The following is a 22,774-nucleotide window of genomic DNA, read 5'->3' as shown; positions in this document are numbered from 1 at the left end:
GTAGACTATTTAATTATTAGACTATTCATTATTTATTTGTTGACACAATACATACATAAATACAATTAATTATGAATATGATTATGATTGAACAAGAGACTGTAACAAAACTATTCTACTCTCAAATAAATAGTAAAAAATTGAAAAAATAAATTGGACGAATTGACAGATTCTTGCTATATTCAGAAAATATAGAACAAATAATTCTGTATTCTAGATTCCTTGTTATATCCATATGATACTGTATTGAAAGTTTCCTTTTAATAATTCCTAGGTTTATCTATAGAATGTTTAGTTTTGAAAATGGAATTTACAAATTTGAAAATTGATAGGATAAATTGAAAAGCATAATAAAGTTGACATGAGATCATTAAAATTTTATTCATACTGGGTGGGCTACATAGATACAATATTTGTGTGATTTTTACATTAAAGGAAGAAAAGATGATATATACAGTACTAACTAACATTAATATAACTCTGTCTTTTACTTTTAATAAAGTTTGTGGTTTTGACAATTACTATTAGCCCCCCTATTAAAATTTCTGGTCAGAACCTCCTCAAATTTCGCACAACATATCCCCATATTTTCATGCCGTTCTGTCAATAGTTACGAGTCTATAGGGAACAAACAAACTAACAAACAAACTAACACACAAACAGACATTCATTTTTATACATAGAGATTTTGACATCTTATGAGACCGACACCCCAAATTACTTCAGAGAGAATCATGAGTTTGTTATTCAGCACGTTTGATCTGGGACCTGAAATCCAAATAATAAATTCATTATTCATGGATACAATCACGAATCATATTAATAGGATAAGGGAGGAACAGCAGGCTTGGCCCAAAACTATTTTATTTCCAAATTTTAATAATGAATAAAATGACCAAAAAATGGGTTATGTTTCTATAATGGATGAGGCATCAAAGACAAATGAGTCCTGAGAAATAGATCCTGAGAATAGGTTATTGATTGCTAGTGACATTGCTCAAAGAACAATATATTATTATCAGTTATAAGTTACCTGTTATAGAAGGGCTGTTGGATGTGATGCTCTTATTATTGAGAGTTGTTTCCGAGTGGTGGCTGCTATTGAAAACTGAGTGTTTTCCTGGAGAAGGGGACCTGAAAATGATCACAATCATCTCAGAATTAATCCAATCTATTATTTCTTCCAGTAAGTTATCAGTTTTTGTAAATACATAAATAAATTAATGAAAGAATGAATGAATGGATAAATAAATAAATGAATGAATAAATAAATTTATTAATTAATGATACTACTAGTTATTATAGAGCTAGAATGATTGGAATTGGAATAGGCCTACAGACCTGCTTGTCTCCTGGCTAGTATTGCGACCCCGAGTGACTCTGCTGTTGTTGACGATTCGCCGGAACCTATAAGGATCGCGGTCACTCTGCTTGATGTACTGCATCTCGGGTCTGTTGACGCCCCACTTGGGGCGGTCCTCCAGGCGTGGCGGTTGCTGGCTCCTACTGTAACGCAGTGGAAGCTTGTTGTTGCGTTCGCATCTGTAATCACAAATTGGTGCAATTACAATCAAAATTAGCTTTCATAGCTTAAGTTCGGTAGTTTCCAAGTCAATTTCATTTCATTTCATTTTTTTCATCCCACTGACCGCCTATGAAAGGGGTATAAGGATTTGTCAATTATAATCTAAGTCGACAATCTTTGCATTCTATAATGCAAAAAGAATTCCTCACTGGAATAAGGACAAACCTGCAACAACTCCTCCCTCACCTTAATTCTGAACTTTTCACCTGTAAGAGATTTTATGCGTGTTTGGCAATGAATTATAAAGCTGAATTCCTGCACTCTTTACCCCCCTCTCATACATACCAGTTCGATGAATGTCGTCTCTGAGGTTTTGTCTATATCTGGTATTGTATGAGTGGAACAACTCTCCTGTATTGAACCTATCTTTATTACAAAAGATATTATCTTCAATACATATACTATAGAGAGGTCCACATTATTATGGCAGTGTTTGATTAGCAAGTTATTGCTATCCTTGTCTATCATTCAACAAAGCGGACAGCGCTATCTCTTTCTCGCTTTGCTTTGTTGCCAGATCGTCTTTTAACAATGTAGAATTGATAATTAATTGAAAAAATATTTATCAAATATCAAATCAAATCAATTTATTGCCATTCTTTTTTTTACAAACAAGTGAAACAAAAACATTCTTATAATGTTATAACTAATTTAAAAACATATTCAACGAATGTTTTCTTTTATTTTAATATTGAAATAATGGGCTCTCCCAGAAAAGCTAATGCTTGAGCTCTGGAAGAGAGTTCAAAAATGTTAAAGGTAATTAGGATGGATGTCTAAGACAATTTAATTAGTACTAGAAGAAACAATATGCAATATAAATGTATGTACAATATAAAAATGTAAGCACTAGAACAAAAAGTCAATTAATCTTCTGAAATCTCAAGTCCGAAGTAAACTTTCCTACTTACCCACTCTCTTATTTCATAAATTAAACACTTAGTAATTTTTATTTCATCCTAATTATGAAAATTCATTATGAAATCATTGAAAAATATGATTTTTGCTAATAGATTATTTCAAACGAGAATGGACAGTTAATATTACATCAATAAAGCTGTACCATCTATCGTCTATAGAAGGCATTGATAAGACAGAGGATCGGTAACGTTGTTCTCCTATCTTTCTCCACTGCCATTATAACGTGCACCTCACTATAATAACTCATAATGCATCATCTACTTAAACGTTTAATCTACAACATGAGTTCAGATCTACAATCACTGATACGAACAATTGCAATAAAAAAATCAGCTTACCATAAAATAGTTATTTGTATATCTAGAGTGAAAAGTACGTCTTTTTCTCCCTGAGGGAAAAGTTTGAAGCCCGAGGCGAAGCCGAGTGCAACAATTTTCCTGAGGGAGAAAAAGTATTTTTCACTCGTGATGTACACAACATTTTTTCTCCACCTACATTTTTAAAAAACTGCAAATAAGATAATTTTTAAAAACGTATGTGACCAAACAATGTGTTACAACATAATCTAAAAAGTAAACAGAAACAGCTGGCTTGTAATCACAGTTCTCCTCCGACAGCACTATCTGTCGGCTAAAGTTGTAACAACAATGACAGCCACAACTACAGCTATGATGAAGTTCCCGTTTCAAATTTGATTAGTTAATAAGTAATATTCGTTGGCTGGTATTTTGAATAACATGGATTAAAAGAAAAAAATATAAATTTTTTCTAGTATAGAGATGAAGTTCGTAATAATAATTTCAGCATACAAAACATAAATTTTATATATCGATCAAATGCCTGGTTGAGGTATTGAATTTAGTTGGTTTAATGATTACTCTATATGCTTCCTCATCTGAACTTAGACCTTCTGACCTATTCCAAATGTACGTTTTTAAAATAGAGATGCTTCTCATGTTATTTAAATGGAGTCACTTTTACTCCCTAGGGGAGTTTTTCTGTTTTTCAGTACCGAGAGCGAAAAAGTGACACTTTAGTATTATGTTTCAGGGAGTAAAGTAAGTACTTTTGACAGTGGGTGGAGGAAAAATAACTTTCATAATAATTGGTTCCCAAATCAGTACGAATATAGGTTACTTAAAATCGCTCAAACTCTCAGGAATGATAGTAGTTGACGAGAGGAACAATATGATGTCATCACATTGGCGAAATTCACTCCTATTATTGAGTTATAAGCATTTGAAAATGAGTGATTTTTCTGATCTGAAAGTGGAGGTAAGATTTTATGTTTGAGTGAATAACTCACCCTGTATTGTAGCGAAACGTCTCATATTATAGCACAACACTTGTTAAGTCAACCTCCATCCATAGCCCGAATATCAACCAAATCTGGTAGATTTGCATTTTTCATGAAATCCATGAGTTATCATGGATTTTTGCAGAAATGATCAACAATTAAAATCGCTCAAACTCTCAGGAATGATATAACTTGACGAGAGGCACAATAATATGTCATAACATTGGCAAAATTCACTCCTATTCTTGTGTTATAAGCATTTGAAGTTGAGTGATTTTTTCTGATTTGAGACTGGAGGTAAGATTTTTTATGTTTCTATGATTAACTCAATCTGTATTGTAGCGAAACGTCTCATATTATCATTATTATTAGCGTATGGTTTCATTAAGGTTGAGTGAGCACAATACTATCAATCTTTACTTTCCACTTGGAAATATAGTTAATTTTGATGTTAAAATGTCCACACATATACAAAACCGAAACAAGACACAAAACCACTAAGTTAAATTTAGAAAATATCAAATTTTGACAATAAATTTAGAGCCGAGAACGTCTCATATTATAGCAGGACACTTGTTAGGTCAAACTCTATTCATAGCCCGAATATCAACCAAATCTTGGAGATATGAATTTTCATAAAATCCATGAGTTATCATGGATTTTTGCAGAAATAATCAACAATTAAAATCGCTCAAACACTCAGGATTGATAGTACTTAACGAGAGAAACAATAATATGTCATCACATTGGCGAAATTCACGGCTATTCTTGAGTTATAAGCATTTGAAGATGAGTGATTTTTCTGATCTGAGAGTGGAGGTAAGTTATAAACTAAACCTATATACTAAACTAAAGTGCGAGATAAATTACTTTTAACATGAAGAGGAGAAACCCATTTCTCCCTCCACAGTTTGTAGCGTAGACACAGACGGACATCCTGCGCTCAATTGGATGCGCCGTGTCATTTTGCTTCATGTTCTTGTGATGAACACATCTCCGTAACATACACAAACCAATATACCTGCTGACCAGTTCACTTCTTGGAACATTGCCAGCAATAGATGGAGGGGAGTGTTGCCGCGTCGCGTTACAAAGCTCTCTCACTCAGACCCAAAAGAAGGAGAATGCTGCTAGGTAGTGGGAGTGTTTAGTGGAGGATAGAGCATCGGACCTCTCCGTCTTCGAGAAAGAGCCGTGATAAAAGTAATTTATCTCGCACTTTAGTATATAAACTAAACTAGTATATAAACGAGTTCATATACTAAACTCAATTGAAGTTCGTCCAAGATCTAAGACTCATGATCTAAGATCTAAGATATAAGATCCAACGTCCAAGTTTCCAGGATCTTGGAAACACAGGGTCTAAACTAGGTACAACAAAAATATTTTATAGTTTTGTAACTTAACTCGATTCTTGTTCGTCCAAGATCCAAGACCCAAGATCTAAGATACAAGATGCAACGTCCAAGTCTCTTGGAAACACAGGGTCTAAACTAGGTACCAAACATATTTTATCATGAGAAAATACAGCTTTTATATATTCTCTTACTTGTTAAGGAAGGTTTGGGTTGCTTTCTCGACGGCTCGTTGGCGTGTTCTGAATTTGCTGGGCGTGAGGAGTCTGCCAGGCGAGGGTATCACAGACAGTTGGTTCGCAGAGATCTCCTGTGGTGACAGAACTATCCCAATTGAAGTTGAAACTGAAGAACTTTCTTCACTTTCTGCAACATTTTTAACAGACAAAAATAACCATGAATATAAAAAAATGGGAAACATTTCAACTTGAAAATGACTTAAGTTATGGTCAAAACTATAGTGAGGTCCACGTTATAATGGCAGTGGAAAAGAATAGGAGAGCAGCGTTGCTGATTCTCTGTCTTGCCAGATAATATTTCTACATTGTTGAATAACGATCTAGTTGCGTTGTGGAGCTAGAAGAGGATAGCGCTGTCTGCTTTGTCGAATGGTAGACAAGGATAGCAACACCAACGTTGATCAAATACTGCCATTATAACATGGACCGCACTATAGTCGTTGTAATATTTTGAATAATAAAGGGTACTTCAGGTTTCCATATTGCTTTTATTTGAAAGAAAAGGATATGAATTTTTTCTGTCTTCAAATAATACGACAATTGAATACAATCATGGTTTCAGAATTCATGTTTCTGAAAGATGCATGAAAATTGCTTTAATTTTGACAACTAAGTAGCAAGTTAGCAAATTCATTAATTTAAAACATGGTCAATTCTTACTTTAAAAACTCAAAGTAAAAATAGAAAGTTCATTTCAGTTCAATAACCTGAAAAGAAGTCACATAAAAAACAACTACAATAATAGCCACTCAATACATAAACCTGTTGTTTTTACCTGGATTATATTTGCATGTGAATAAATGAATAAATAAATCTAGTTAGAATACACACTATCCTATTATATTAAGCGAGCAATTTTTGTATTTATTCATTTATGCACTTGCGCTTCGCGCTCGGCAGGGGGCTTCGCCCCCTGCACCCTCAGTAGTGGGTTAGCAGCCTCCGCGCTTCGCCCGCCCAATTGCTTGTTATGACTTTATAGAGTTGGATAGCAGCCTCCGCGCTTCGCGCTCCGGCTGAGAGGTATGTCTAACGGATCTCGAAAACGGCTCTACCGATTTTCACGAAATCTGGAACATACTAGGTTTATGATATAAAAATTCGATTGCACTAGGTCTCATCCCTGGGAAAACTCGATAAAGGACATTGGAAGGATAATAATTTCTCAAATTTAGTTTAATATAAAATTTTTCATAATTTAGTTTATCGATTTTAAATTCAGCGAATCGCCAGGACCTCACAAACACAGGCTTAAGCCTACATGTGAGTCTCTCACAACGTAAAGGTTATACTGTATAAATGTACTGTGACTGTACTGTATTATTTGTAAATTGTGAGAATAAATTGATTTGAATTATTCATCCTGGGATGCACCAGAGAGGACAGGCTTTATAATATCGATATCCGTAGAGAGCTCAAGGTGATCTCTATACCTCAACAAGTTGACGAGAATCGACAACAGTGGAGAGAACACGTTGAGAGAATGGGAAACGGAAGAATCCCGAAAGCTGTCATTGCTTATAAGCCAGAAGGGAGGAGAAGTATTGGCAGACCAAGAAAAAGGTGAGAGAATGTTTGAAGGCGGAACAGGTACCAATGCCTACCCCTCTAACAAGACGACGACGAAGACGATTATTCATCCTTGGAAAAACAGCTGATAATTTCGTCGTCTGTCGATAAATAATGGAAGTGAGTGAGCGAGTGCATGTGTGTGGGACTGAGAGAAAATTATGACTCAGCTGTTGAACTATTGCAATCAGGTACTTAACCAAAGTCGGTTAAATTTTAATACTGATCAATTCCAGGAGAACCAATCAGAGAAGCCGTATTTTCAAAATGGTCTTCTCGATTTGGATCACGTGAAATTAATCAAGATTAAAATTTAACCGGCTTTTGTGCAACCGGGCCTTTGTGGAAGAGATTTTTGCTTTCCACTGGGTATCTCAATCTCAATTAACTGTGATAAGATAGAACCTTTCTGTATAAACTATCAATATATTGTAATCTCCTCTTTCGTAATTGACCGAGCGAAGTGAGGTCTAAGATTCAAGTCGACGGTTTTGAATTACTCTTCATGTTTATATGTTTTTATGTTCCGCATTTAGGGCGAAACGCGGGAATAGATTTCCATGAAATTTAAGAGGAGTATGTTCCTCTTTAAATTGCGCGACGACGTATATACAAGGTTTTTCCTTGAAATTTTGCATTTCAAGGATAATACATAAGGAAAAGGAGTCTCTTTCAAACGCCAATATTACCATAAAAATCAGATTATAGAATAATATTATTCATCATGAATAAGCTGTCGAGTTGATTATTAATTGCATGCAATGACGCATACAATTAATATCCCAATGTAATTTTGTAAAAAATCAGCTGTCGTGTGGACTATTAATTGCAAGCGATGAGGCAGCGATATTGATAACTCAAAGTAGCTTATTATTTTCTCCCGACTTTTCTCTGCTTTCAACTCGGTAAGCTTTTAATGATAGTAGCATAGTTGTTTACAACAAATTATTAGCATTCTAATGATAATGATTAAAATTAATATTAATAATTATTGTCGATACAACATTTGAAACAGCCATTAGTTATTTACACACCGATATCTTGCCGAAACGTCAGGACAGGACATAATTCACTCTGATGGAGGCTCTAGTTTTTAACTGCGCGAGGTCTACTGTTCACAGAACTACTAGTAAATTTTCTATGACTTTGTACTCCAGATCAAAGCTATCGGTCTCCCAATATTTACAATATAATAACTCCTAGAAGCAGATAGAAAATCTGAATTTATTTAGTGATCAACTTATTTTATCATGTGATAATACTGAATCTCGACCAACCTTGCTCGGAGTGGTCAGCATGATCGTTGGGAGGTGGCTGCGACGCAAGAGGCGCGACTACAGCTGCAGCGACAACTGCAGCGATTGGTCGCTCATCATCGGCGACACGCGACACCGCTTTTCGTCGCTCGTCGTCAGCGACACGCGACATCGCTTCCCTCGCGTCATCAGCGTTGTTGTTATTAGTCAACTGCTGACTGCTGCGATACTGTTCTTGAATCTTCAAATCTTGAATATTGAATCTTGAATCTTGCTGATCGCAGCTACTGCTGACGCTGCTGCCGCTGCTGATGACGTCATTGTTGAGCGACTGCTGCTCGGTGATCTGAACTCGTCGCATCGACTCGTCCAAGTCGCTCGTCGCGTGTCGCTCAGTCGCGTGCCGCTCATCGCGTGCCGTCGTCGCTCGCGTATCTTGTCTTCACGCGCCAGTCGCTCTGCGTTTTCTAGCGCTTCGCGCATCGCCTGCGCTTTGCGCTCCTCTTTCTCCTAGAAATATAAATATAAATATATTCATATTATAATAATCAGTTTCTAAATGATATTTTGATTATATTAATGCTATTAAGTTTAACATTTTAGAGCCGGCTTCGAAGCTCGGGATTTAGCTAAGTTCTAGACTTCAAACATAGGTAAGGAAAGTATTGCTTTCCGAAAAAAATTAAGGTACCCCAATTTCTAAATTTCTATACTTTTCAAGGTCCCCTGAGTCCAAAAAAGTGGTTTTTGGGTATTGGTCTGTATGTGTGTCTGTATACAAGATATCTCATCTCCCAATAAACGAAATGACTTGAAATTTGACAATGACTTGAAACGAACAATTCGATCAAACGCAATTCAAGATGGTGGCTAGAATGGCAAAAATGTTATCAAAAACAAGGTCTTTCGCAATTTTCTTGAAAACGGCTCCAACGAAAATTTATACCAAAAATTGTAATTGATGAGCTTTATCAACTGTCATAAGTCCCATATCTGTAAAAATTTTAGAAGCTCTGTCCCATCTATGCAAAGTTGATTTTAGATTTCCAATTATCAGGTTTTAGATACAATTTAAACAAAAATATTCAAGTGAGAAAGATTGAGCATGAAAATCTCTACAATTAATGTTTAGTAACATTTTCACCTAAAATTGATAAGCTTTAAATTCAAGAAAATGAGCGATTATTGAATTTCAAACTGTTGATTCTATTAAATCATTCACTATGAAGAGATAGCAGACCTCGTGTGTCTTCAGCGTTATTGTCCTGTCACCAGCTGCCTCAGATCTTTGAAGTAGACTTGAGATGCGCGAGAACACTTGCGTCAGGTGAATAATTTTCAATACGGCAAGGAAAGTTGTGTGAGTGTGCCACACCATATTTTTTCATGTTTTGAATGTGACTATGAATATTGTTATGCTTGCTGTTGTTCATACTGATTATACTAACTCTTACCTCTTTCTCTTTCTGTCTTCTTTGTTCATCTTCCAGTCTTTTCCTCTCCATTTCCTGTTGCTTTTTCATCCTCTCATCGGCCTTTCTCTCTTCTAACATCCGTTTTTCTTTCTCTTCTCTCCGTTTGCGTTCCCGCTCCTCAAGCTGATAACAAAGAATAGAATAGAATATTCTATTTATTCAACACAGCAAAACTAGAGAATCATGAAGTTGAATATCGTCACTAAAATCTAATATTAATACACATTATAAATGTACAAACTAATCAAATACTAAAATTGATATTATACAATTTATGTGAATCCAATATGAATGTTAATATAACATAATATTCGAGTCAACACAATGTATCATTCATCATCACACTACCTACAAAACTAATCAAGACATAAACTCTTCTACGCTGTACAGAATAATGTACGAATAACTTTAGAATATGGTTCTCTAGATTTTTTATAGACTGCATGCTTTTCTTAGTAAGACTAAATCTTTTTATTTAATTAACCTTCATGCATTACCATCTTGTCCAAAATAATCTAGAAGATTCAAGTCATAGTATTTAAAACCACGTTATGATGACAGTATTCGATCAACTTTGGTTTTGCTTTCCTTGTCCATCTTCCGACAAAGCCGGTGGTACTATCCTTTTCTAGGTCCACAACGATACCAATTATGTCTTTGACGGTATAGAAATATAATTAATTAATGTAGGGAATCGGCATCGCTATTCTTCTATCTTCATCCACTGCCATTATAACGTGGACCTCACTATAGTATTTATAGTGAGGTCCACGTTATAATGGCAGTGTTTGATTAGCAATGGTATTGCTATCCTTGTCTATTATTCAACAAAGCAGATAGCGCTATCTCTTTCTCGCTTTGCGCTGTTGCCAGATCGTCTTTGAACAATGTAGAATAAATAATATTCAATCTTGATTATGAGAATTCATTATAAAATTATTGGAAAATAGAATCCCTTGCTTAATAAAATATAATAGATTATTTTAAACGAGAATGAACAGTTTATCATCAATAAACCTGTATCAGCTACCGTCCATAGAAGGCATTGACAAGACAGTGGTTCGGCAATCACCTGCAGTTGCCGGAGGATCGGCAACGTTGTTCTATCTTCCTCCACTGCCGTTATAACGTGGACCTCACTATAGAAAAATAGATTATCATGTACAAGAGTAGACCAGACTGGCACTCGCTCTGTGACGCTCCAAAAACAAAACAACTTGGTCCAAAATTTGACGCCACGCTCCGCTCCGCTCTGCGAGTAGACGCTTCCAGTGTGTTGCAGCTCATTACTTAACATGATATTGTTCACGACGCTCCTCAACGCACCGCTCCGCTACCCTTAGGGTAAAAACACACTGAAGGCGGAGCGGAGCGTGGCGTGGCGTGGTCAGAGCGTTCATGAAGAAGGCATTGACAAGACAGACGATTGGCAACGTTGATCTCCCATCTTTCTCCACTGCCATCATAACGTGGACCTCACTATAGCTGTCAGTTCGTAAAGAGAACAGTAAAAAGTAAAAAAGTACTGAAACATGAAAAAACAACAACAAGAAGAAAAGATAAATGAAAAATAAAAAGTAGCCTACTAATAGTACTTCTAATAAATACGGTAATACAATAACAAAGAAAAAATATTAAGTAATTTCGTGTTAACATTATATCTACAAGGTGAACCAAAAAAGAAGAAGTTCAAAGCTTCTATATTGAATAAACTCATTAAAAGATACAGAGAGGTGATTGGTTTTCAATTTATATTCAACTTACTTGTTGCCTAATGGCGTTCTGATGTTCCAACGCTTTCCGCCTCTTTATTTCACGTTCAGCCAGCTCTTCTGGCTCCAGAGGTATGTTTTGTCCTCTAAGATAAGTAGTCCTGTAAAAAATAAAACACTGAATCAATTGAATATTATGAAATACATTGAAAAAAATGCATACATCGGAAATCAAAATAGACTACTAAACGGTCTATTTGAAACATAGATAACGTGAGTCCATTCTAACATAGTCTATTTGAAATATAGTTGATTCGAATAGTACTCACTTTGTACATTCGGATGAGTTGATAGAATCACAGCTTCCAGTGAAATCCTTAGATCTAGTGCTGGCATCATCTCGATGCGATATGACAAGTATTTGAGCAGGCTCTCTGCAACCGAAAGAGGTTCACTTATTAAAATCAAACAAAACAAAAAACTTACCAGAATCAAACAACAACTAACAAAACATCTGCAATAATCTACACAAAACCAAACAACAAATTACCAAAATCACAACAAATTCAGCTCCTGAAATCTCTTATCTAGAATTTATAATATATTTATTATTTTTACGAGAAATAACTGACCGAGAGAGAAAAACTAAGGATACTCCTTGTATTGTTTCTCTCCCAGCTTTAGATAAAATTTTAAAAGTCCGAAATAGGATTATGATTTTACTCTTCTAAAATTTTGTCCATTTTCACTTGAAAACAACTAACACTGAAAGTTTTGAATTTTGACAATTGGAAAACTGGATAAAAACACACAAAAATTACTGTCTCTCCCAAATTAAGATAACATTTTAAGAGTCCGAAATAGGGTTAAGATTTCACTCTTCTTAAATTTAGTCCATTTTTAATCGAAAACAACCAACACTGAAAATTTTGAATTTTGACGATTGGAAAACTGGATAAAACACACAAAAAAATCTGGTGTTGCGCACTCACACAACTTTCCTTGCCGTTATGGAAATTGAACACCTGACGCTAGTGTTCCCGCGCATCTCAAGTCTACTATTCAAAGATTGAGCGCTGGTGACAGGGCAATAACGCTGGAGACACACATGAGGTCTGCTATCTCTTCATAGTGAATGATTTATCGAATCAACAATAATTGCAATTGAATAATCAAATTTTTTCGATTTAAAGCTTATTTTCAATTTTAGGTGAAAATGTTACTGAACATTTATTGTAGAGATTTTCAGCTCAATCTACTCCATTTGATTTTTTTGTTTCAATTGTATCTGAAGCCTGATAATTGAGATTCTATCTGCATTGATGGGGCGGAGCTCCTGAAATTTTTACAGATATGGGACTTGTGGAAGTTGATAGAGCTTATCGATGACTATTTTAGGTATGAATTTGATCAAAATTGTTGGTGCCGTTTCCGAGAAAATCACGAAAAACCCTGTTTTTGACAACATTTTAGCCGCCATCTTGAATTGCATTTGATCGAAATTGTTCGTGTCGGATCCTTATAGTGAAAGGACCTTAAGTTCCAAATTTCAAGTCATTCCGTTAATAGGGAGATGAGATATCGTGTACACAGACGCACATACACTCATACACACACACACACACCACACACACACACACACACACCACACACACACACACACAACCACACACCACCACACACCACACACACACACACACACACACACACACACACACAACACACACACACACACACGACACACACACCACACACACACACACACACACACACACACACACACACACCACACACACACACACACACACACATACAGACCAATACCCGAAAACCAGTTTCTTGGACTCAGGGGACCTTGAAACGTATAGAAATTTAGAAATTGGGGTACCTTAATTTTTTCGGAAAGCAATACTTTCCTTACCTATGGTAATAGGGCAAGGAAAGTAAAAATTACTGTAGAATTGAGTGTATCCAATTAGTGTATTTTGAGTGTATTCCAGTGTTTCAATTCAATTAATTTTAAAATGTTTGCGTAATTAAAAAAAAATTCGAACCAGAAAAACACAACTCACTCTTGAAAAAGAATTTTTGATACGAGATGAATAAAAACTTGATACAGAAAGTAAATATTTGGATACAGGAAGTATGAGGTGAGTAAGTGTAAATATATATTCTTGAAATTTTCCTACAGTGAGATCCATGTTATAATGGCAGTGGAGAAAGATAGAAGAACAACGTAGCCGATCCTCTGTCTTGTCAATGCCCTCTATAGACGGTAGCTGATACAGGTTTATTGATGTAATATTAACGGTTCATTCTCGTTTAAAATAATCAATTATATTTTATTAAGCAGAAATTGATATTTTCCAATAATTCCATAATTACTTTCCATAATAAAGACAAAATATGTTGTTAATCAATTATTAATCCTACATTGTTGACAGACGATATGGCAACAGAGCAAAGCGAGAAAGAGATAGTGCTATCCGCTTTGTAGAATGATAGACAAGGATAGCAATACCATTGCTAATCATACACTGCCATTATAACGTGGACCACACTATAGGATAAAAAATATACGTGGACCCCTCTATAGTACATTAAATCCAATATATATAAATATATATTTATATATTTATATAAAAATGAATGTCTGTTTGTGTGTTAGTTTGTTTGTTCCCTATAAATTCAAGAACTACACGACAGAACGGCATGAAACTTTGGGAATATGTTGTGTGAATATTAGTGATGTTTCTGACCAGAAAATTTTAATAGGGGGAATATATTATTTTATTAATCCATTTACAGACCAATGTTTTCGAAATTTTGGCCGGCGGCTACCCATGATTTAGCACCTAAGTTAGCAGCTGTATCGAGAACAAATGAACAGAAAATGTTCAAATTTATTACAGAAGCTCAGCTGGGGTGTTATAATGTTGTGTTAGAAGGAATTTGAAATAACGCCAAAGATACACTCAAAATTAGCGTTTTTTTGCGTTTTCTCAGTTATTTCATCAAGTAATAAACAGAAAATTTTCAAATTTGGTACAGAGGTTTAGCTAGGGTCTAAAGATTTTGTGATGAGGTGACTTAAATATTTCATCAAAGATACGCCCAAAATCAGCGTTTTTCCAACGTTTTTCTCAGCTTTTCTGCGTTTTCTCAGTACTCTGACTTTCTGATGGAATGAAGCATGCTCAAATGAAAAATGCAGGCGAGCGAAGCGAGCCCGCTGATCTCATTTTTGGACGATCCAGCACTCGGTCCAGGGGGTGGAGCCCCCTGGCTAGACGGATATGGCGAGCGAAGCGAGCCTGATGGCTAGTGAAAGAATATATTTATGTAGTCTAAGTGCCGGTTGCACAAAAGCCGGTTAAATTTTAAATCAATTCAATACAGAGTATTACATTCTATACTCTCATAGGCTGGGCTTATGACGCATAGTTTATATCTCTCATTACGCCCATTCATTGTCATTCTGATAAAACATCTCCACCCCAGTCAGTGACGTAAATAACATTTTGGATCCTGAATCCATCAAACGACAAAAGCAATGTTATTAGCTGTCAGTGGTTTCCTTTGTGTGACGCGGAAACCATCCGAGCCAGAAATAACAGTTATTGATTGACTTGCTCACATTTTGACAGCCGAACTGATATTCAACTCTCAGGGCATCCATCACGAATCGTCAACGCAACACGCCTGCGATCACGTTTGCAACAGATGATCACACATTCAACGCATTGGCCACAATGAGGTGACTGATGTTTGGTCTGGGGTTAATATCGGGGCACCGAGCTTCGCTCGTTATTTATTAAATATCGGGGACTGAGCTTCGCTCTGGAGTACAAAAGCATAAAAAATTATTACGAAAGAAGAAATTATAATAACATTCATAACATTCATACAGAAATGTTCTATCTAATGACAGTAGATTTAGATTAATTCCCAGAGGAATGCAAAAAATCTCCTCTCGAAGGCCCAGTTGCACAAAAGCCGGTTGAATTTTAATCCTGATTAACTTCACGTGAACCAAATCAGAGAAGACCATTTCAAAAAGATGGATCTACTGGAATTAATCAGGATTGAAAATAACCCGGCTTTTTTGCAACCGGCACTAAGAACCTGATTGAATGATTACAAAAGTTCAACAGCTGAGTCATAATTTTGACACTGTCCCACACACATGAACTCGCTCACTCACTTCCATTACCAACAGACGACGAAATAATTATTATCATCTGTTTTTACAAGGATGAATAATTATTATCCTTTCCATGTCCTTCAGCGAGTTTTCTCAGGGATGAGACCTAGTGCAATCGAATCTTTATTATTATAAACCCACTATGTTCTGAATTTCGTGAGAATCGTTAGTGCCGTTTTCGAGATCCGGTGAAATACAAACATATAAACATCTAAACATCTCAACATATGAACAAATAAACAGAATTTGCTCGTTTAATAGTATAGGATAAGCTATTGATAAACAGAACACAATTCTCTAAAATGATTGGGGAAGGACAAACTGACACAGCCCAAAACTGTTTCTTCCCCGAATTTTGATTTATACACTATAATAGTCCAGAAAGTAGGTTATGCTATATACACTTGAATTCAGGTTCAAATTTCAGTCCAAACATTTGAAATCAAAATTTCTAATTTAGATTGTTCACAAACCAAATTGAATAACAAAATAACACTCACTAATCACTTGAAATTGTCAAATAATCATTAACTTTGAAAATTGTATGGTATACTCTAGTTTATCAGTCATGTCAACAAATCAGATTATTTTGTTCAAGTTGATTAAAATTCTAGATAATATTTCTCGCTGATTGATTACACAGCTGGAAATTCTGTTTCCCTCCCACAACAATCTTCTGTTTCGACAGGCGACGAAATTATCATCTGCTTTTCCAAGGATAGATAATTATTATCCTTTTCATGTCCTTCAGCGAGTTTTTCCAGGGATGAGACCTAGTGCTATCGAATTTTTATGTCATAAACCTACTATGTTCCAAATTTCGTGAAAATCGTTAGAGCCGTTTTCGAGAACCCTTGAACATAAGTAACCATATAAATATCCAGATGAACAGATATAAAAAACCATATATAAATAATATATATATACAGGAACTGCTCGCTTGGTATAATAAGATATGCACCACTCATGTTTAACGCTAAACTAGTGACCCCCTGGGTTGAAGAACTTGCTCAAGAACTGTTGAATTGCAATCTCTGAAGCCCGCAACTTTCACTTATTATACTGAGTTGATGAAAATCATGGAGACAGCTAAAGCTTCTTTACAAGAATAATTTGACAGTTGGTTTCATTGGGGATCGATCCTATTTGAATTGAAAAATTACTCTATCTCACTTTTTGTGTAGTTGAGAAGTTGATATCGTGGTAATTATTCAAAATGAATAAAAATACTAAGAAATTGTCAAAAACCACAGATTCATTGATACTTGGAAAGACCGGTTTCGGTTGTTAAAGCGTTGTCAATATCTGATATACATAGTTCATCAGAGATTGACAATGGTGTTCTATTCAAATTGAATAAAATACTAAGAAATTGTCAAAAACCACAGATTTATTGATACTGTCATTTCGGTTGTTACCGAAACCGGTCTTTCTAAGTATCAATAAATCTGTGGTTTTTGACAATTTCTTAGTATTTTTATTTAATTACTCTGTCGATTTTTTTGTGGATAATGAAAATCGCTCAAACTTCGTGATCTCATGGTCTTTGAAGCCAGAAACACGAATCTGGAATCAGATTTGCAAAATTCCCTACCGTTCAGGAGATATGACCATGATTTAGCTCTTGACCCTGTAATATGAATCCGAACCCATTTTTTGAAATGGGAGAATGGTCATGTAATGTGATACATGATTTCGCATGAAATCTGTGATAGCTTCCAAATAGCCTCGTGGGTTAAATGGGAGAGGGGGTCCTTATTGCCTCAATTTGGCCCACATAACTTTTATTGTAAAGTGCAAATAAGAGTAATTTATCTATCCATCTACCTATCTGAGGTTATGAATGAATGAATGGGAAAACTGTAGTAATTGCATGCAATGAATTCTTCAGCTGACTAAATCACAACACATTTTTTTCTTATGCACTTCCAATGTTATTTTTATATCCTGAAAAAGGACGAAGGAGAGAGTCAATTTTATTGTCCAATGAACTTTACCTTTAAATAGGTTCGAAGAGTACATGTTCAAAATTTGAAGCTGATTGATCGATTCTTTCTAAAGATATTGTAGATCATACAAACAGACGGACAAAGACATTGGCCTTCAGTAAGGCAAAAGTGAGAACTCGCTAACGCTCGTTCAACTACGTTTACATGGAGGTATTGTCGCGATTAATGTATAATTCCTGGTTCGAAGAGAGAGCTGTTCTATCTCCGTTTAAACGAAGATGGTACACATGGCACTTAGAAATAACCTTTATTGATCCAATTTTAATTGACCGACCGAAGTGAGGTCTAAGATTCAAGTCGACGGTTTGGCATTTCTCTTAATGTTTAAATGTTTATATGTTGCACATTTACGGCGAAACGCGGTAATAGATTTTCATGAAATTTGACAGGTATGTTCCTTTTCTGATTGCGCGTCGACGTACGTACAAGGTTTTTGGAAATTTTGCATTTCAAGGATAATATAAAAGGAAAAAGGAGCCTTCTTCATACGCCAATATTAGAGTGATAATCAGCCTATAGAATATTCATCATAAATCAGCTGCAAGTGATTACACATATGTGTGGAGAAGTCAGTCTATTGCTTTATTTCCATAAGGTCTATAGTTTCAACATAGAGAAACGATAGCATAAGTAGATATCCCATGGTATAGGGCGTTTATGTCGCAACTTTTACTGTTATCTCAAGCCGATAGTTCACGTGGTTCTTTCCTTTGCAGCTGTGTGACGCTGGTAGTCTCTCATATTGTGCCGTTCATACACTCTTACCCGGTCAAAACAGTAAAAATCGACAATAGTCGACAGTAATCGGCTAGAGATAACAGTAAAAGTTGCAACATAAACGCCCCTTTACCATGGGATATCTACTTACGCTATATTTTCTCTATGGTTTCAATCAGGTACTTGTGAATGAGAATACTGCGTGAGGTCTACTGTTCAAAGAACTACTAGTAATTGGGATGAAAAGAAGTTTTGGACTTTAGTCTGTTTCTTTGTTCTTAAGTTGATTGTGAATGATAAATAAATAAGTACATCATCAAAATGACAGGGGAAGAAAAAATGAGGTAACCTTGTGCTATTCCTCTCCCAAATTTAGATAAATTTAGATGACTGGGTGGGACTACCCACTGGGAACAGTACCCGAGTTTGTTGAGCCGACGATGCAACCAGGCTGGCGGCGTGGGACCTGGACGATCTGAGACCTGGGGCAGTCGCGCCTCCGGGTTGTGGGTGGTGGGAGCCCACAGGTGTCCTACCCCCACCCCCTTGTCACCCCACCGCGGACGACCCATCTCCGAGGAACACGTCACCGAGTCTGGACTCTGCCGTCTGCTGGAATCAGGTCAGAATTGTGAATTGCAGTTCAAATAATAGAAAGAACTAGTTCAGTTTGGAGAAATAGAAACTAATTTGAGCTCAGTGCCTATAAAGCCTGGTTTTCATTAGTAGAGTTAGGCTCAACTCACACGTACGCGACTCAGGTCGAGAAGAGACTCGACTCTAGTCGAGAGCATGTGTTTCCAAAATGGTGACATTCAGACCAGTCGATTCTAGTCTCCGCGACGTCACTATTTGAAAAAAAATTCTCTCGACTAGAGTCGAGTCTCTTCTTCGCGACCTGAGTCGCGTAAGTGTGAGTTGAGCCTAAGTGATAGAGTTCCCTAGACAAGTACCAACTATCTTGTGAACTCTCCCAATGAAAACGTTCATGGTAGAGTAGAGTAATGCTAGAGTACTAGTTTTTAATAGAGTAGAGTGGGATAGTACTCTACCACTTGCCCTCCCCCACCACCGCTTCTCACTCTAATCTTCCACTATTATGCTAATGGAAACAGTCTCGAGCTAGTAGAGTAGAGTCGTGCCGTAGGCTATCAAGTTTAAGATGTATTGTTCGAATACTAACTCTATTATAGTGAGGTCCACGTTATAACGGCAGTGAAGAAAGATAGAGATCAACGTTGCCGATATTCTGTCCTAGTCAATGCCTTCTATAGACGGTAGCTGATGCAAGTTTTTTGATGTATATCAACTGTTCATTCTCGTTCAAAATATTCAATTATATTCATCAACAAGAAAATTATATTTATCAATAATTTCATAATTGAGAGAAACTATTTTGTTAATTAATTATTAATCCTACATTGTTAGAAGACATCGTTATTTATATTAAGTATTGTTATTTATTGAAAAGTGTTAATTTAAAAAAGTATTAACATTTAAGGTTAGTTCTGTTCACTAGACAACACACTTCACCTACTATTCTCAATGGCATGAAAACAGTTATCGACCAAGTAAGTAGAGTAGAGTTAGCTCGGTAGAAATAGTATGCCAGTTACTCGACCACTTACCTCTACTAGTGAAAACCAGGCTTAATGACGGCTATCAACGATTCTATTGCAGTATTGAAAGCAAATAATTACGGTGATGAAAATATGATTGATATTATGTGACAAGAGTATTATTAAATATCAAGGCCTATTGTTGAAATAGAGTTATTTATCTATTGTACATATTCACTAATCATACTGTAACTCTTTATCCTGGTTGCACAAAGCCTGTTAAAATATCAATCGTGATTAAATGCATCTAGAACTAATCAGAGAAGATTTTTCCGTGAAGAAAGCTTCTCTGATTGTTTTCGTGCATTCAATCATGATTGAAATTGACATGCTTTGCTTTTGTGCAAGTGAGCCCTTATCTACTTTAGTGAGGTCCACGTTATAATGGCAGTGTTGATTAGCAATGGTATTGCTATCCTTGTCTATCATTCAACAAGCGGATAGCCCTATCTCTTTCTCGCTTGCTCTGTTGCCAGATCGTCTTTTAACAATAGAATTAAACTTACTAACAAAATATTCAATTAATTATGAACGTTTTCATTATGAATTTATTGAAAAATATAATTTCTTGCTTAATAAAATATAATAATTGATTATTTTAAACGAGAATGGACCGTTAATATTACATCAATAAACCTGTATCAGCTACCGTCTTTAGAGGGCATTGACAAGCCAGAGGATCGGCAACGTTGTCTACTATCTTTCTCCACTGTATCAGCTATCGTCTATAGAAGGCATTGACAAGCCAGAGGATCGGCAACGTTGTTCTACTATCTTCTCCATTGTCATTATAACGTGGACCTCACTATAAAATAGTCAGATTTACGTTATAAAGTAAGTGAAAATGATACGACTATAGTTTTGCCGATTCTTCGCTAGCACCGCCTTCTCTATTAGAAGTAGTGTGAATCACACTATGAGATTCACGTTATAGAGTCAGTGGAAATGATAGGACTACAGTGCTGCCGATTCTCTGTTACCACCGTCTTCGCAGTAGATAGATGTGTTTTAATTTATCCGGTATATCTGACGTAATATCAATAGCTGATTCTTTATTGATTGATACAAGAAGTACCTCATAAAATAAGGTAACCTTGTGCTATTCCTCTCCTAAATTTGGATAAGGCTAATAATTTATGAACTCCATCTCAAATATTTCATCCATGAAATAAATACAAGTATCATGATTTGAGTGTTTAATTCTCCTGGTTTATCTGATGTAATTATTAAAAGCTGATTCTTCTTATAAATTATTCTGACTCAAAAAAATCTCAGCTGATAGTTGCAGTGATAGTAGTTTTAATTTTTCTGCTCAAAATTTTCAAGTTTATTTTAAATATTATTGAAACTTTCGGATTGTTCAGTGTTATTTCCGGCTCTTATCAACCCTTCCGAAATTCAAATTCATCAGTCATATCTCGAATACGTATTCTCTGAGTGTTATCTTTGTGAAAACAGAAATTTTGAACTTAACCTCACTTGGACTATTTATGTGTCAAAATCAAGGAATGAGAGTTTTTTGGGCATTTGCCTGTTTTCTTTCCAAATATCGTGTTTGTGACTGTTCTAATAAATAAATAAAATAAATAAATAAACTCCATCTCAAATAGGGTCCTCCAATTCATCATAAAATTCATTTTCTCATCATTCAAAAAAAAAAAAAAAAATCATAATTCAGATAAAATTTAGGTAGTTTCATGTAGGATATAAGATAGAGAAAAGATTTGATAGTTAAGAAAAGATTTGGCACCAGTGCGGAGGTAGAAAAATATAGAACTATCTGCTTCGACCAATGACAGACAAAATAGCAAATCAATGCTATTCAAGAGCTGACTTTTTATAACGTTGGTCTTTCTGTAGAACGAAAATATTTGCCAATCAATGGTCGAATGCCTCTTTACACTGATCAGAGGATTTCATAGCAATTCCATTGCTAATCAAACTCTGCCATTATAACGTGAACCTCACTATAGAGTAATCAGAGAAGATTCTTTCGAGAAGCAAGCTTCTCTGATTGGTTCTCGTGGCTTCTCCAATCATGATTAAATTTAACAGGCTTTTGGTGCAAGTGGGCCCTTATCTACTATTCTATCTGTTATCTATTATCTACTTTCTATCTTCTCTATCTACTAACCATTAAGCCTGTACAACTGCGTCAGAAAAGCAAGCTTCATTGATGGGTTCTCGTGCATCCAATCATGATTAGAATTCAATTTCAATTTCAATTTATTTATTCACACACACACACACACACACCACACACACACACACACCACACACCACACACACACACACACCACACCACACACACACAACACCCACACACACACACACACACACACATAAGATACATCAATATGAAATAAAAATTAATTACATCAATAAAAAAGCATTACAGTATAAAATAATAACATAAATATGAGAACACATTACAATATTAGAAGGCAAATAATACATGTTATGTGTGAAGAAGGGTAGAGGAATCAAAGTTTCTCCAACTATGGCTATCCATGTCATAGAAGGCTTTTGATCCTTGGAATTTTTGGAAAGGATTGGGAAAGGGATGTGATAGAGCCACAAGTAGGGGAAGTGAGCGCACTAATCAGAAAAGTTCTCTGTTAACTTATTATAGTTCTCAAAGGTAGAAGAAGTAGTTAATTTTGATTCAAGCATTGATATCGTTTTTTACTTTTTTTGTTATCTTGGCACAGCTAATAATTGTTCAGGAATTTTATTATAATTTTAGTGCTTAAATATATGAGTTGTCTTCTAATATTTTCAATGTTAGTATGATAGATTAGGTACTTATTTGAGGT

General features: G+C 35.6%; 1 protein-coding gene across 1 annotated transcript in view; it reads right to left on the bottom strand.

The window, feature by feature from the left end:
- Nucleotides 1-18,911, bottom strand: part of LOC111054924 (coiled-coil domain-containing protein 66) — a 29,732-nt gene extending 10,821 nt beyond the window's left edge. Inside the window, exons 1-9 of the mRNA XM_039429611.1 lie at nucleotides 18,760-18,911; nucleotides 11,739-11,843; nucleotides 11,462-11,570; nucleotides 9,677-9,820; nucleotides 8,673-8,732; nucleotides 8,244-8,628; nucleotides 5,353-5,524; nucleotides 1,342-1,542; nucleotides 1,034-1,134 (exon numbers count right to left, since the gene is read on the bottom strand). Coding sequence (XP_039285545.1) covers nucleotides 1,034-1,134; nucleotides 1,342-1,542; nucleotides 5,353-5,524; nucleotides 8,244-8,628; nucleotides 8,673-8,732; nucleotides 9,677-9,820; nucleotides 11,462-11,570; nucleotides 11,739-11,843; nucleotides 18,760-18,911 — 1,429 coding nt within the window. The remainder of the gene's footprint in view (nucleotides 1-1,033; nucleotides 1,135-1,341; nucleotides 1,543-5,352; nucleotides 5,525-8,243; nucleotides 8,629-8,672; nucleotides 8,733-9,676; nucleotides 9,821-11,461; nucleotides 11,571-11,738; nucleotides 11,844-18,759) is intronic.
- Nucleotides 18,912-22,774: the final 3,863 nt, after the last annotated feature.

This window comes from Nilaparvata lugens, chromosome 5, assembly GCF_014356525.2.
Source record: "Nilaparvata lugens isolate BPH chromosome 5, ASM1435652v1, whole genome shotgun sequence".
NCBI lineage: Eukaryota > Metazoa > Arthropoda > Insecta > Hemiptera > Delphacidae > Nilaparvata > Nilaparvata lugens.
Note: the sequence above shows the minus strand (reverse complement) of the source record. Positions and strands in the feature narration are given on the sequence as shown.